The sequence below is a fragment of the Haliotis cracherodii genome, unplaced genomic scaffold (assembly GCF_022045235.1).
Source record: "Haliotis cracherodii isolate W230 unplaced genomic scaffold, xgHalCrac1.p SCAF_5, whole genome shotgun sequence".
NCBI lineage: Eukaryota > Metazoa > Mollusca > Gastropoda > Lepetellida > Haliotidae > Haliotis > Haliotis cracherodii.
The window spans coordinates 69,820,026-69,833,465 of NW_027266308.1; the positions used below are offsets into that span (position 1 = coordinate 69,820,026).

The window sequence follows — 13,440 nt, forward strand, 5'->3', positions numbered from 1 at the left end:
GTGTTGGGTGGTTACATGAATTTGTTCAGTCTGTACGTGAATTATACTCCTACTTGATGCACTGGTGCATATTGACACTGCTACATCGAGCCCTGAACTGTGTTGGGTGGTTACATGAATTTGTTCAGTCTGTACGTGAATTATACTCCTACTTGATGTTCTGGTGCATATTGACACTGCTACATCGAGCCCTGAACTGTGTTGGGTGGTTACATGAACTTGTTCAGTCTGTACGTGAATTATACTCCTACTTGATGCACTGGTGCATATTGACACTGCTACATCGAGCCCTGAACTGTGTTGGGTGGTTACATGAACTTGTTCAGTCTGTACGTGAATTATACTCCTAATTGATGCACTGGTGCATGTTGACACTGCTACATCGAGCCCTGAACTGTGTTGGGTGGTTACATGAATTGTTCAGTCTGTACGTGAATTATACTCCTACTTGATGCACTGGTGCATGTTGACACTGCTACATCGAGCCCTGAACTGTGTTGGGTGGTTACATGAATTTGTTCAGTCTGTACGTGAATTATACTCCTACTTGATGCACTGGTGCATGTTGACACTGCTACATCGAGCCCTGAACTGTGTTGGGTGGTTACATGAATTTGTTCAGTCTGTACGTGAATTATACTCCTACTTGATGCACTGGTGCATGTTGACACTGCTACATCGAGCCCTGAACTGTGTTGGGTGGTTACATGAATTTGTTCAGTCTGTACGTGAATTATACTCCTACTTGATGCACTGGTGCATGTTGACACTGCTACATCGAGCCCTGAACTGTGTTGGGTGGTTACATGAATTTGTTCAGTCTGTACGTGAATTATACTCCTACTTGATGCACTGGTGCATGTTGACACTGCTACATCGAGCCCTGAACTGTGTTGGGTGGTTACATGAATTTGTTCAGTCTGTACGTGAATTATACTCCTACTTGATGCACTGGTGCATGTTGACACTGCTACATCGAGCCCTGAACTGTGTTGGGTGGTTACATGAATTTGTTCAGTCTGTACGTGAATTATACTCCTACTTGATGCACTGGTGCATGTTGACACTGCTACATCGAGCCCTGAACTGTGTTGGGTGGTTACATGAATTTGTTCAGTCTGTACGTGAATTATACTCCTACTTGATGTTCTGGCATCTTCTGTGTTGACATTTTTTTCTTCTCGGCTGTCTTGGTGGCCGAACAATTGATATAAAATCATAAACAGATTTTTTCAAATATTTTAGTAATATGTCTACTTTAATACCATTGTTGACAGTTTTCAATTTGTGCAATTTTGTGAAACTGACATGTTTTTGAAACAAGATTGTTCACCTAAATACGACATTTAGTATGGCATGAAGAGATTTTTCACTTGGGCTGGAATTTACACAATCGTTTGGTCCCTCAGCTATGTAGTTTGTGTCAGGGACAGAATAAAGGTGGAATAAAACCAAGTTCTGTCCCTCCCCACAATTCACCAACATTCACGACACGCCATCACTGGTACCACCTGTACCTGTCAAATCTTTGACTCCGGCATTTAACCCCACTGACAAACTACAATGACAGCCCCTGCTTGGACAGTTTGACAAGAGGTAGGCACGCAATGTGCCATTATGCCCGACACAGGGGCAGGGAGGATCTCCCTTGCACGACAAGCCAGGAGGCGGTGACACGCATCATTAGACACATTGTACAACAGCAGATATAACCCCGGACACAAAACACCATGCTTCATGGGGCAATCAACTTGGGATCATGTCATGTCACAAACAGAGGAATGCAGGCTTGGAGGAATCAGGGACATATGACTGGATTTACTTTATAGGAATAAATATTAACAAGGTTTGAGGATATAGCGGATCTGTTACATGCTACTATTTTCATATATAAACAAACAAACAAACAAAATAGATAAATACAGATGTATAAAAAAACAAACAAACAAACAAACATGAAAGTTTCAATTATCAACAGGTTAGTTACTGCAACTATGCAAACATCTGAAAGTGGGAGACAGCCTGGGATATTTCCTGGCATTCTGACAACACTAGGGTAACAGCATGAGGGTAACCTACCTGGAAAGTCTTCAATTCCTCGTTGACCGTCTCAAAGTCAGTCCAGCTGAGCTCAGCACCACTGATGGCTTCTGCCTCCCCGAGCCATGCCGTCACTGACGCTGCACCATCACCATACAACGTGGTCAACCATGATGCTTCCTGTAAATGCTGGCTCCTCTCCCGGACTCGGGACTGTGTCGCCGAAAACTGGCGGTTCACCTCCGCAAGACTGCTCTGGATGCGAGTCTTCTCAGCGGGGTCGGGGGTGTGCTGGATGAGGGCGCTGCCTGTTGCTCTCACAGCATCCAGCTGGGTCTGGAACTCTGGGATCTCTCCAAGCAGGACCTGCGGGGAATCAGAGCAGGTGAGACTAGGTTTGGTGTGGCAAGAAGTGGGTTGTTTAAAGTCAGGCGTGCAAGTCCCGACAGGTAGGCAGGTGACACACTAGCTCACAAACCGTGGCAGCTCCGCAGGACACAGTCGGTAATACAGACAGGGAGGGAATGCTGGAAGTACTGGCAGTCTGTGGCCCCACGTTCCATGGAGACCGACCCACCGTTATCTAAACCTCCCAGTCTGGCATGGTGCCAATATCATGAACTCCATATACAGCACAAACACTTTCACAGTAAATCATTAAACCAAAGCTCGGCTGAAAGTCGATACCATACATCGATACCTTGACAGGTTCAAATTTTAAATTAAAGTGTATTGGTATGCTAAGCATAAGCTGACTTGCGACTGTGTGTACATTAGCAATTGTTGTAAAGAAAGAACCATGTTTATCTGAGCCTTGATCAAACATTAAAGTTGGGGAGTGAAAGGCCACGGAGACCCTTATCAGAGTGAATGGCTGGGAGAGGGTAGTCACTGATCAATAGACCAGCAATCACTCCAACACTCGCTCGTACCGCCATCAATCAAACAATAACTTGGGGGTGGGGACGTATCAGGGCAGAAGGGCTCAAGTGGTAACCCTACGAGGACAACCGGCTAGATTGTGTGAGGAGGGTATTGGCAGCAAGTGCAAGGAGAGGATATCAGGTGGACTAATGTGAGATATAGGGTGGACTGATGTGAGATACATGGTGGAATGATGTGAGATATAGGGTGGACTGATGTGAGATACATGGTGGAATGATGTGAGATATAGGGTGGACTGATGGGAGATATAGGGTGGACTAATGTGAGATATAGAGTGGACTAAGTATTGGAGAAAACACGCTTATGAGGTTTTGGTAGACACAGCATGCCCTGGGGAGAGGGAAAAACCAAGGGGGCGAAGCCCCCGCGGTTTTTCCCGACCCCCAGGGCAGCTCTGTCTACCAAAACCGAGGGAAAGTGTTTTTCCATACTTATAAACCGTCTAAATTGATTAAATGTTATAACGAGCATCTATAAATGAGGCGCTTCATTATAGCGCTTCCTTGAAGACGTGATATCATAACTTGCACGTGAAATTCGTTGACTTGCCGGGCGTTCAAGAGCACTTGGATGTGTCAAAAGCAAACCACAACTAAAATACTTACTTTTAAATGAAAGTGAAATCTTCGGTTTCTAAATGTTTGTGTTGCAATATTCCAATTCTTTTAAACTTTTCAAAATGAAAATCCGCAAATTTTAAAGGTGTTTTTTTGCTTTACAAGATTTTCGACTTTAAACAATCCAACTGTTACATAGAGGTAGTTTTGACGTAACGGCTATCAGTTACTGCACGTGCAAATTGTGCAGCATTGATAAGCGCTTGTTTAAAAGCAAGTGTTTTGAAACCTCACCGCCTTTCACCAGAGACTCTGAAGTGATGTCGCTTTTAAATGTCCACGCAGAACTGTACACATGACATTCAATTTTAATTGAATTAAAATTTTGAATTGCTTCTTGTTGTCATTTTTTCAGTTACTTGGTTAAACCTGGGATTTGAGGTTTAACATTCAAAGTAAAACCTCCCACACGACAAAAAACCCTCATAATAGGTTTTACATTGAAAGTAAAACCTCTTAATAGGTTTTAATGTCTATAGAAAAAACTCTCTTACATAATAGAGATCCCAATGAAAAGGTTTATAATGTGAGATAAAGGGTGGACTGATGTGAGATAAAGGGTGGACTGATGTGAGATATAGGGTGGACTGATGTGAGATATAGGGTGGACTGATGTGAGATATAGGGCGGACTGATGTGTGATACAGGGTGGACTGATGTGAGATATAGGGTGGACTGACGTGAGATATAGGGTGGACTGACGTGAGATATAGGGTGGACTGATGTGAGATATAGGGTGGACTGATATGAGATATAGGGTGGACTGATGTGTGATACAGGGTGGACTGATGTGAGATATAGGGTGGACTGATGTGTGATACAGGGTGGACTGATATGAGATATAGGGTGGACTGATGTGTGATACAGGGTGGACTGATATGAGATATAGGGTGGACTGATGTGTGATACAGGGTGGACTGATGTGAGATATAGGGTGGACTGACATGAGATATAGGGTGGACTGATGTGAGATACAGGGTGGACTGACGTGAGATATAGGGTGGAGTGACGTGAGATACAGGGTGGACTGATGTGAGATATAGGGTGGACTGATGTGAGATACAGGGTGGACTGACGTGAGATACAGGGTGGAGTGACGTGAGATACAGGGTGGACTGATGTGAGATATAGGGTGGACTGATGTGAGATATAGGGTGGACTGATGTGAGATACAGGGTGGACTGACGTGAGATACAGGGTGGACTGATGTGAGATACAGGGTGGACTGATGTGAGGGGGAGTTGGGTTTAGGTAATGTGAAGGTAGGGAGAGGGTATATCTGGGGAGGTGCCATGATCCCCCCGCAGCAAGAAATGAGAGGGTGATTGAGACAGATTGCCTCCCGCCAGGAAAATAGTCCTATGTTCTGGCAAGTGCAATATATTGGGATTTTTTTTCAATTGTAAATGATTAGCAAGGATACACAAATTTCTGGACAAGTCCTACTAAAGTTACACAACAGGGGCTGTTAACTCCTTTATGAATGTTGTACAATGGCGCCACTACTTGTTGTGCTACTTGACTAACAACACCTGTTCACCAGCGTCAGACTTAAACCTTCGTCAACCAGAGGGGATTCAAATTCTGAGACGTTTACACTCTACTTCCTTAAACACTACAATCGGGGAAAAAAGCAAGGTTTACACAGGTAAATCACTTGTACTTAACTAACAAAAGAAATCAGAAAGAGATCATTCTGGCCAGGTATACACAGCGAGGTGCCTACAGAGCTCACCCTGGCCAGGTATACACAGAGCTCACCCTGGCCAGGTATACACAGAGCTCACCCTGGCCCGGTATACACAGAGCTCACCCTGACTAGGTATATACAGAGCTCACCCTGACTAGGTATACAGAGCTCACCCTGGCCAGGTATACACAGAGCTCACCCTGACTAGGTATACACAGAGCTCACCCTGACTAGGTATACACAGAGCTCACCCTGGCCAGGTATACACAGAGCTCACCCTGGCCCGGTATACACAAGAGCTCACCCTGGCCCGGTATACACAGAGCTCACCCTGGCCAGGTATACATAGAGCTCACCCTGGCCAGGTATACACAGAGCTCACCCTGACTAGGTATACACAGAGCTCACCCTGGCCAGGTATACACAGAGCTCACCCTGGCTAGGTATACACAGAGCTCACCCTGGCCAGGTATACATAGAGCTCACCCTGGCCAGGTATACACAGAACTCACCCTGGCTAAGTATACACAGAGTTCACACTGTCCAGGTATACACAGAAGCAGGTCTACACAGAAGCAGGTATACACAGAAGCAGGTATACACAGAACCAGGTATACACAGAGTTCACACTGTCCAGGTATACACAGAAGCAGGTATACACGGAAGCAGGTATACACAGAAGCAGGTATACACAGAACCAGGTACACACAGAGCTCACACTGGCCAGGTATACACAGAAGCAGGTATACACAGAATTCACACTGTCTAGGTATACACAGAAGCAGGTATACACTGGGCTGGGGCAGGTGTACTGAGGTAATCCGCTGCCGTGGACTTAATGGACTTAATGGACGCTGAAGCTTTGTGTGAGGTTACAGGGTCTCCATGGATTACTTCACGCACATACAAAGTGGCATTATGTGAGGTGTTGGTGAGTTGGGTCTACAATACCAGCAGCAAGGAGCCGGCCACTGGAGATCAACACAACACACTCACTAATGAAATCTGGAGATCTGTAAATGTGTCAGTGTGGAGTCCGAGGCCTGTGAGGTCGCTCAAATACTACCTCCATACATAAATCATGTATATCCCACAAAGGAAGAGAGCATTGCAGGTGCTTGAATTACCGTGGTGCTTTGTGTGACATTAATAGTAATGTCAACTGATTCCACAGATCACTGAATACATCACGGCCACACCAACAGCTTCATACAGTCTGTGGCTGCCATCTCAATACAGGCACTGTCACGCTGACGAATCACATCAATATTTGATCAAGTACTTGAAGCCATAAGGTTTGATACTTCTGTGTGGCACAATGCAGGGTTACACCTAACCAACAGTGTGCTGGCCCCCCTACTCCAGGTAGGTGAACGTTCCCTGACAGCAAGTTAAAAGGCTCACTTAACTCCACAAAGCCATGTTACCCGTGTCCTAACTCTAACCACAGTACAACACAGACTTGTGGTAGTACAAGAATCAAGAATCGAGGTTGTAATATCAGCAGTGACACAAGCTGACAGAGACGAGGTTGAAGACAAGATGTCTTCATGTTACAAAGCAAGATCAACGTCTTGAAACTAGACAGGGAACTGATTTCACCTGACATAGAACGTCATTCTAGACTGAGACTAACTGTCTTCACCTGACATAGAACGTCATTCTAGACTGAGACTAACAGACTTCACCTGACAAAGAACGCCATTCTAGACTGAGACTAACTGTCTTCACCTGACATAGAACGTCATTCTAGACTAACTGTCTTCACCTGACATAGAACGTCATAATAGACTAAGACTAACTGTCTTCACCTGACATAGAACGTCATTCTAGACTGAGACTAACTGACTTCACCTGACATAGAACGTCATTCTAAACTGAGACTAACTGTCTTCACCTGACATAGAATGTCATTCTAGACTGAGACTAACTGCCTTCACCTGACATAGAACGTCATTCTAGACTGAGACTAACTGTCTTCACCTGACATAGAAAGTCATTCTAGACTGAGGCTAACTGTCTTCACCTGACAAAGAACGCCATTCTAGACTGAGACTAACTGACTTCACCTGACATAGAACGTCGTTCTAGACTGAGACTAACTGACTTCACCTGACAAAGAACGCCATTCTAGACTGAGACTAACTGTCTTCACCTGATATAGAACGTCATTCTAGACTGAGACTAACTGTCTTCACCTGACATAGAACGTCATTCTAAACTGAGACTAACTGTCTTCACCTGACATAGAACGTCATTCTAGACTGAGACTAACTGACTTCACCTGACATAGAACGTCATAATAGACTGAGACTAACTGTCTTCACCTGACATAGAACGTCATTCTAGACTAACTGTCTTCACCTGATATAGAACGTCATTCTAGACTGAGACTAACTGTCTTCACCTGACATAGAACTTCATTCTAGACTAACTGACTTCACCTGACATAGAACGTCATAATAGACTGAGACTAACTGTCTTCACCTGACATAGAACGTCATTCTAGACTGAGACTAGCTGACTTCACCTGACATAGAACGTCATTCTAAACTGAGACTAACTGTCTTCACCTGACATAGAACGTCATTCTAGACTGAGACTAACTGTCTTCACCTGACAAAGAACGTCATTCTAAACTGAGACTAACTGTCTTCACCTGACATAGAACGTCATTCTAGACTGAGACTAACTGTCTTCACCTGACATAGAACGTCATTCTAGACTGAGACTAACTGTCTTCACCTGATATAGAACGTCATTCTAGACTAACTGTCTTCACCTGACATAGAACGTCATAATAGACTGAGACTAACTGTCTTCACCTGACATAGAACGTCATTCTAGACTGAGACTAGATGACTTCACCTGACATAGAAAGTCATTCTAGACTGAGACTAACTGACCTCACCTGACATAGAACGTCATTCTAGACTGAGACTAACTGACTTCACCTGACATAGAACGTCATTCTAGACTGAGACTAACTGACTTCACCTGACATAGAAAGTCAGACTCAGTTCTGACAACACATTTAATTCGCTCTTTATGGTTTTAAAATCCTGTCCATTTGTCAATGTATAGCTAAAGGCGCTAATTACGTATAAGCCTATTAACAGTATATAGCTGACGAAAAAGGGGTTTGACCAGTAAGGAATAGATCTGTCAAATCAAAGTAGTAAATATTGATATTTGCTTGCAATTTGGAGATGGTCTTAAGCATCAACTAACACTGTAGCTAATGATTCATAAAGAGGGCCAATAATTAAAATCTAACTGCCACATTTTTAATACGAAACACATTTGCCTACTTAATTTATCTCCAGATCAAATGACCTCCTGTGGGATTGAAGAGTTAATACAGTATCAACTGAAACTGTGGTCATCCACAATTGATGACCTGATCTATGACAGTCAGATTACCTGATCTATCATAGTCAGATGACCTGCTATAGGAGTCAGATGACCTGATCTACAACAGTCAGAAGATCTGATCTAATACAGTCAGATGACCTGATCTACAACAATCAGATGACCTGATCTGATAGTCAGATGATCTGATCTATGACAGACAGATGACTGATCTAATACTGTCAGATGACCTGATCTATGACAGACAGATGACCTGATCTAATACTGTCAGATGACCTGATCTATGACAGACAGATGACCTGATCTATGAGACAGATGACCTGATCTATGACAGACAGATGACCTGATCTAATACTGTCAGATGACCTGATCTAATACAGTCAGATGACCTGATCTCTGACTAACAGTCAGATGACCTGATCTCTGACTAACAGATTACCTGATCTATGACAGGCAGTTAGATGACCTGATCTATGATAGTCAGATGACCTGATCTAATACAATCAGATGACCTGATCTCTGACTAACAGTCAGATGACCTGATCTCTGACTAACAGATTACCTGATCTATGACAGGCAGTTAGATGACCTGATCTATGATAGTCAGATGATCTGATCTAATACAGCCAGATGACCTGATCAATGACAGGCAGTCAGATGACCTGATCAATGACAGGCAGTCAGATGACCTGATCAATGCATGAGTGAGTAAATGAGTATGGTTTTATGCTGCTTTTATCAATATTCCAGCAAATAATAATAATAATAATAATAATAATAATAATAATAATAATAATAATAAGTCCATTTATACTTCGCCAGATTCCATTCACCAAGTTAATGCTCATGGCGCTACATAGTTTTAGCAAATAATGCTAATGAAAGGGGAGTAGAGTTGATAGTTTTGTCTGAAAAGGTGTGTTTTCAGATGAGCCTCAAATGATGAAAGCGATGGCGACAGCTTAAGATCAGATGGTAGTTTGTTCCATAACGAGGAAGCGCAGAACTGGAAAGATCTCTGACCAAAGGTTTTGAGACGGGTTTCCGGGACTTGTAACAGGTGGTTATTCTTAGAACGGAGAGATCTGGAAGGATTGTATTTAGGCAGTAGTTCGATGAGATTTAATGGGTCTGTTTCCATGTAGCATTTGTAGGCCAGGGTTAGAATTTTGAATTCAATTCTGACTTTGAGTGGCAACCAGTCAGAGCAGGTGTTACTGGAGTCCATTTCGATGTCTTCGTGACGATACGTGCTGCTGTATTTTGTACACGTTGGAACCTGTGGAGTTGATCATTTGTGATGTCACTCATGAGACTGTTGCAACAGTCAAGTTAATATCACGGAGGGGAACACCAGAAATTGGCTTCAAACACATTGTATTCATGTGGGGAATCAAACTCTGATTTTTGGGCGTGACGAGTGAATGCTTTAACCATTAGGCTACCCAGTCTCCCCCACCACTTGATGAAACATACAAGCACAGGTGTGGTGCTGACAGACTGACCGACTGACAGACCAAGGAACATAATCCTGGAGACTGGGAAACACATGGCAGCTGATTCTGACGGGCAAGGGAGGCAACTCTGTAGAATATTTCCTCCCAAGGGAGGTTACACATTTGCCAAAAGTGTACATACTTCCTGACAATAACATACAGATAATATAAAATGTCACTGACCATAAACCAGAATTTAAAAGGCCAAATCAGAACGAGAAATAAGAATTCATGAATGAATCTTTGCTGCAATAAACAGGCATTGTCACACGTTGAGTGCATATGAAGAGAGTGGGTCCTACCTCATGCTCCTGGTTGCTGTCATCTAGGTTGTGTATTTGTTTCCTCAAGGTGGCATCTGCTCGTGTCAGCCATCTTGTCACCAGCTCCAGCTGAGTCTGGTACTGCTCCCGATCTTCTCGAAGATTCAAAAGTTCCTCCTCCTTTGACTGAAGCGTGTCTGTTATACTCGCCTCCAGTTCCCGGACTCGTGTCATCTCGACACGCAGCGACTCGGGCAGTTGCTTCCCTTGAGCGCTATATTTAGCCTCCTGCACCTGCACAATGCAATGGAATTGCTGGATGCGAGTCCTGACATCTTGTTGAAGAACCTGCAACAGAGGAATGATGAGATAGTACAGAAATACTGTCAGGCTGTGTTTAATGACAACTATGTGTCACAGACTTGTTTGTTGAGTGATTAGAGAATTCCTTGATAGTACCTTGTATCGCTGTAAGCTGTCTGCTGCGTGTGTCTGATCGGGGCCCATGTGAAGCTGCATCAGCTCGTCCTGGGTGTGAGTGAACCACGTGATGGTCTGCGTCATCTCGGTCAGGTACGACTGTTGATCCTCCTGGTCCTCCCGTGCAGACGTCAGCTCGTTCCTCACCTCATCCCGCAGTCTGCAACACAAGGACATAATATTTCTCCAACAGATGGAAATAAACTTGCACATTATATTCACAGTCTGGGAACACACACATGAACATTTGGAAACAATGGTCAGGAACAAGGGGTATGGGCGGCCATTCGGTCAAAAAATACCAAGTTGAAAAAAAGGACAAAAGTATGCAATTAAGGTCAAATATTACGAATAAAGAACTAAATGTTACTACTAAAGGTCAAAATACAATATTAATAGTCAAATGTTACGAAAAGACGTCATAAGAAAAGAAAGAACAATGTGTACAAAAGAACGTCAGTGAGCACGAAAGGACGTTTTCAATAAAGAACGTCAGTGAGCACGAAAGTACGTTGACAATAAAGAACGCCAGATGGCGCTGCAATTTGTAAAACATTCCGAATTTAATCGGCTTGTTCCGCCGTGTATATGATAACTGCATGCCGAGGTGCACAATGTATTACGTCATTCCTCGTGCACTCACTGTCTGACGTCACACATATATATACATGTATTTATAATGTATAATGTACACATTGTGTATAAACATGTTGCGTTAAGCTATGTCACCGCATAAGGGCCTTTTCATAAATACAGTTTACTGTGTAATCCAACATCTGCCTAACATTGGTACTGGGGCTTGGACGGGTAACTCGGGTACTCGGGTCGGGTGGGTACGAAGTAGGACCCGGGTACCCACAGGACTACCCTGAACCTCTATGTTTAAACTACAAGTCACTAATGTTCGCAGTTCTTCCTGACTACTATGCCTGTTCCTTCTGACTTTTATATGTTTGAATAAAAATAAAACTTCAGTCAACTTCAGTGTATACACCAGATCGTTTAAAACATGTATCTAAACACATTCTACCAGACCTACGGTCAAACTTTTTCCAATCGGACAGTTTGTACCTACCTCTACAGCGGGTACCCGGGTAGGGTCGGGTAAAAGAGGGGTGGGAACCGGGTAGTAAATTTGGACTTGTCCCAGCCCTAATTGGTACATGTATTTTGTATACAACCTTCAAAAACACTCACTTAAGGCTAAACTAGGATTCATCTACAGTGATCCAATAACTGTTCATGCTTGGTGCAACACGAGGCTGCTATGATGTCGAGTTTTGTTTCTGACGCACATTTTCATCTGAAAAGTGAACGTTGTGCGAGAGTTTGTTTTATTTAACAGCTTTTCGGAAACTGTGTGCGAACAAAATGCTGCCTAATATCTGAACAACAAATATATATACCCAATGGATTTGTATGCATATGTATAACTTACACATTCGTTAGGAAAAATAGCTCGCCATAAATAAAAAAAATAAATCGAGTTTCATCTATGACGCCAGCGTTCGTTTTCAAACCATATTTATTTCGCTTGTTTACATCCACATTTATATGTGTGACGTCTGACGGTGAGTGCACGAGGAATGATGTAATACATTGTGCACCTCGGCATGCAGTTATCATATACCAACGGAACAAGCCGATTAAATTCGGAATGTTTTACAAATTGCAGCGCCATCTGGCGTTCTTTATTGTCAGCGTCCTTTGGTGCTCACTGACGTTCTTTATTGAAAACGTCTTTTCGTGCTCACTGACGTTCTTTATTGAAAACGTCCTTTCGTGCTCACTGACGTTCTTTCGTACACATTGTTCTTTCTTTTCTTTTGACGTCTTTTCGTAACATTTGACTATTAATATTGTATTTTGACCTTTAGTAGTAACATTTAGTTCTTTATTCGTAATATTTGACCTTAATTGCGTACTTTGGCTTTTTTTTCAACTTGGTATTTTTTGACCGAATGGCCGCCCATAAAAGGGGACTAGACAGCAAGATGTTAGGCTAACTTTGATAATCTCAGTGAAGGCTTCAGTACACTGTGACCCGTGAAGATCCGGGCTAGAATAGGTCTTCAGCAACCCATGCTTGCCGTAAAAGGCGACTATGCTTGTCATTAAAGGCGCCTAACAGGATCGGGTGGTCAATTGCGTGGATTGATGTTCATGATGTAAATCACTGGATTGTCTGGTCCAGACTCGATTATTTACAGACTGCCGTCATATAGCTGGAATATTGCTGAGTGCGGCGTAAAACAACAAACCAAACCACAAAAAAAACAGTACACTGTAATCAGCTCCACTCATGCATCCACTATACATATCAGGATTATCTCCCTTGGTGTGCTTGTTCCTCCTCACCTCTCTAGGTTTTCCTGAGCCGACAGCAGGCTGTTCTGACTGGAGACCCTGGCTTCCGCCGTGGGCAGACTCCGTTGCAGCGTCATACCGGACCTCTGCAGAACATCAAGCCTGGTCTCTGAACTTGACAGCGTGAGGCTCAATTCCTGAATAACAAGACAGTTTGTCAGTTCAGTTCA

The 13,440-nt window shown here is 43.3% G+C and overlaps 1 protein-coding gene across 10 annotated transcripts in view; it reads right to left on the reverse strand.

Annotated features, from left to right (window-relative positions):
• LOC139442832 (muscle-specific protein 300 kDa-like) overlaps positions 1-13,440 on the reverse strand; it is a 265,153-nt gene that overhangs the window by 71,145 nt on the left and 180,568 nt on the right. For all 10 annotated transcript variants that reach the window (XM_071223727.1, XM_071223730.1, XM_071223728.1 and 7 more), the window contains 4 exons: positions 13,262-13,407; positions 10,883-11,063; positions 10,463-10,771; positions 2,080-2,406 (listed from right to left, as the gene is read on the reverse strand). In XM_071223727.1, coding sequence (XP_071079828.1) covers positions 2,080-2,406; positions 10,463-10,771; positions 10,883-11,063; positions 13,262-13,407 — 963 coding nt within the window. The remainder of the gene's footprint in view (positions 1-2,079; positions 2,407-10,462; positions 10,772-10,882; positions 11,064-13,261; positions 13,408-13,440) is intronic.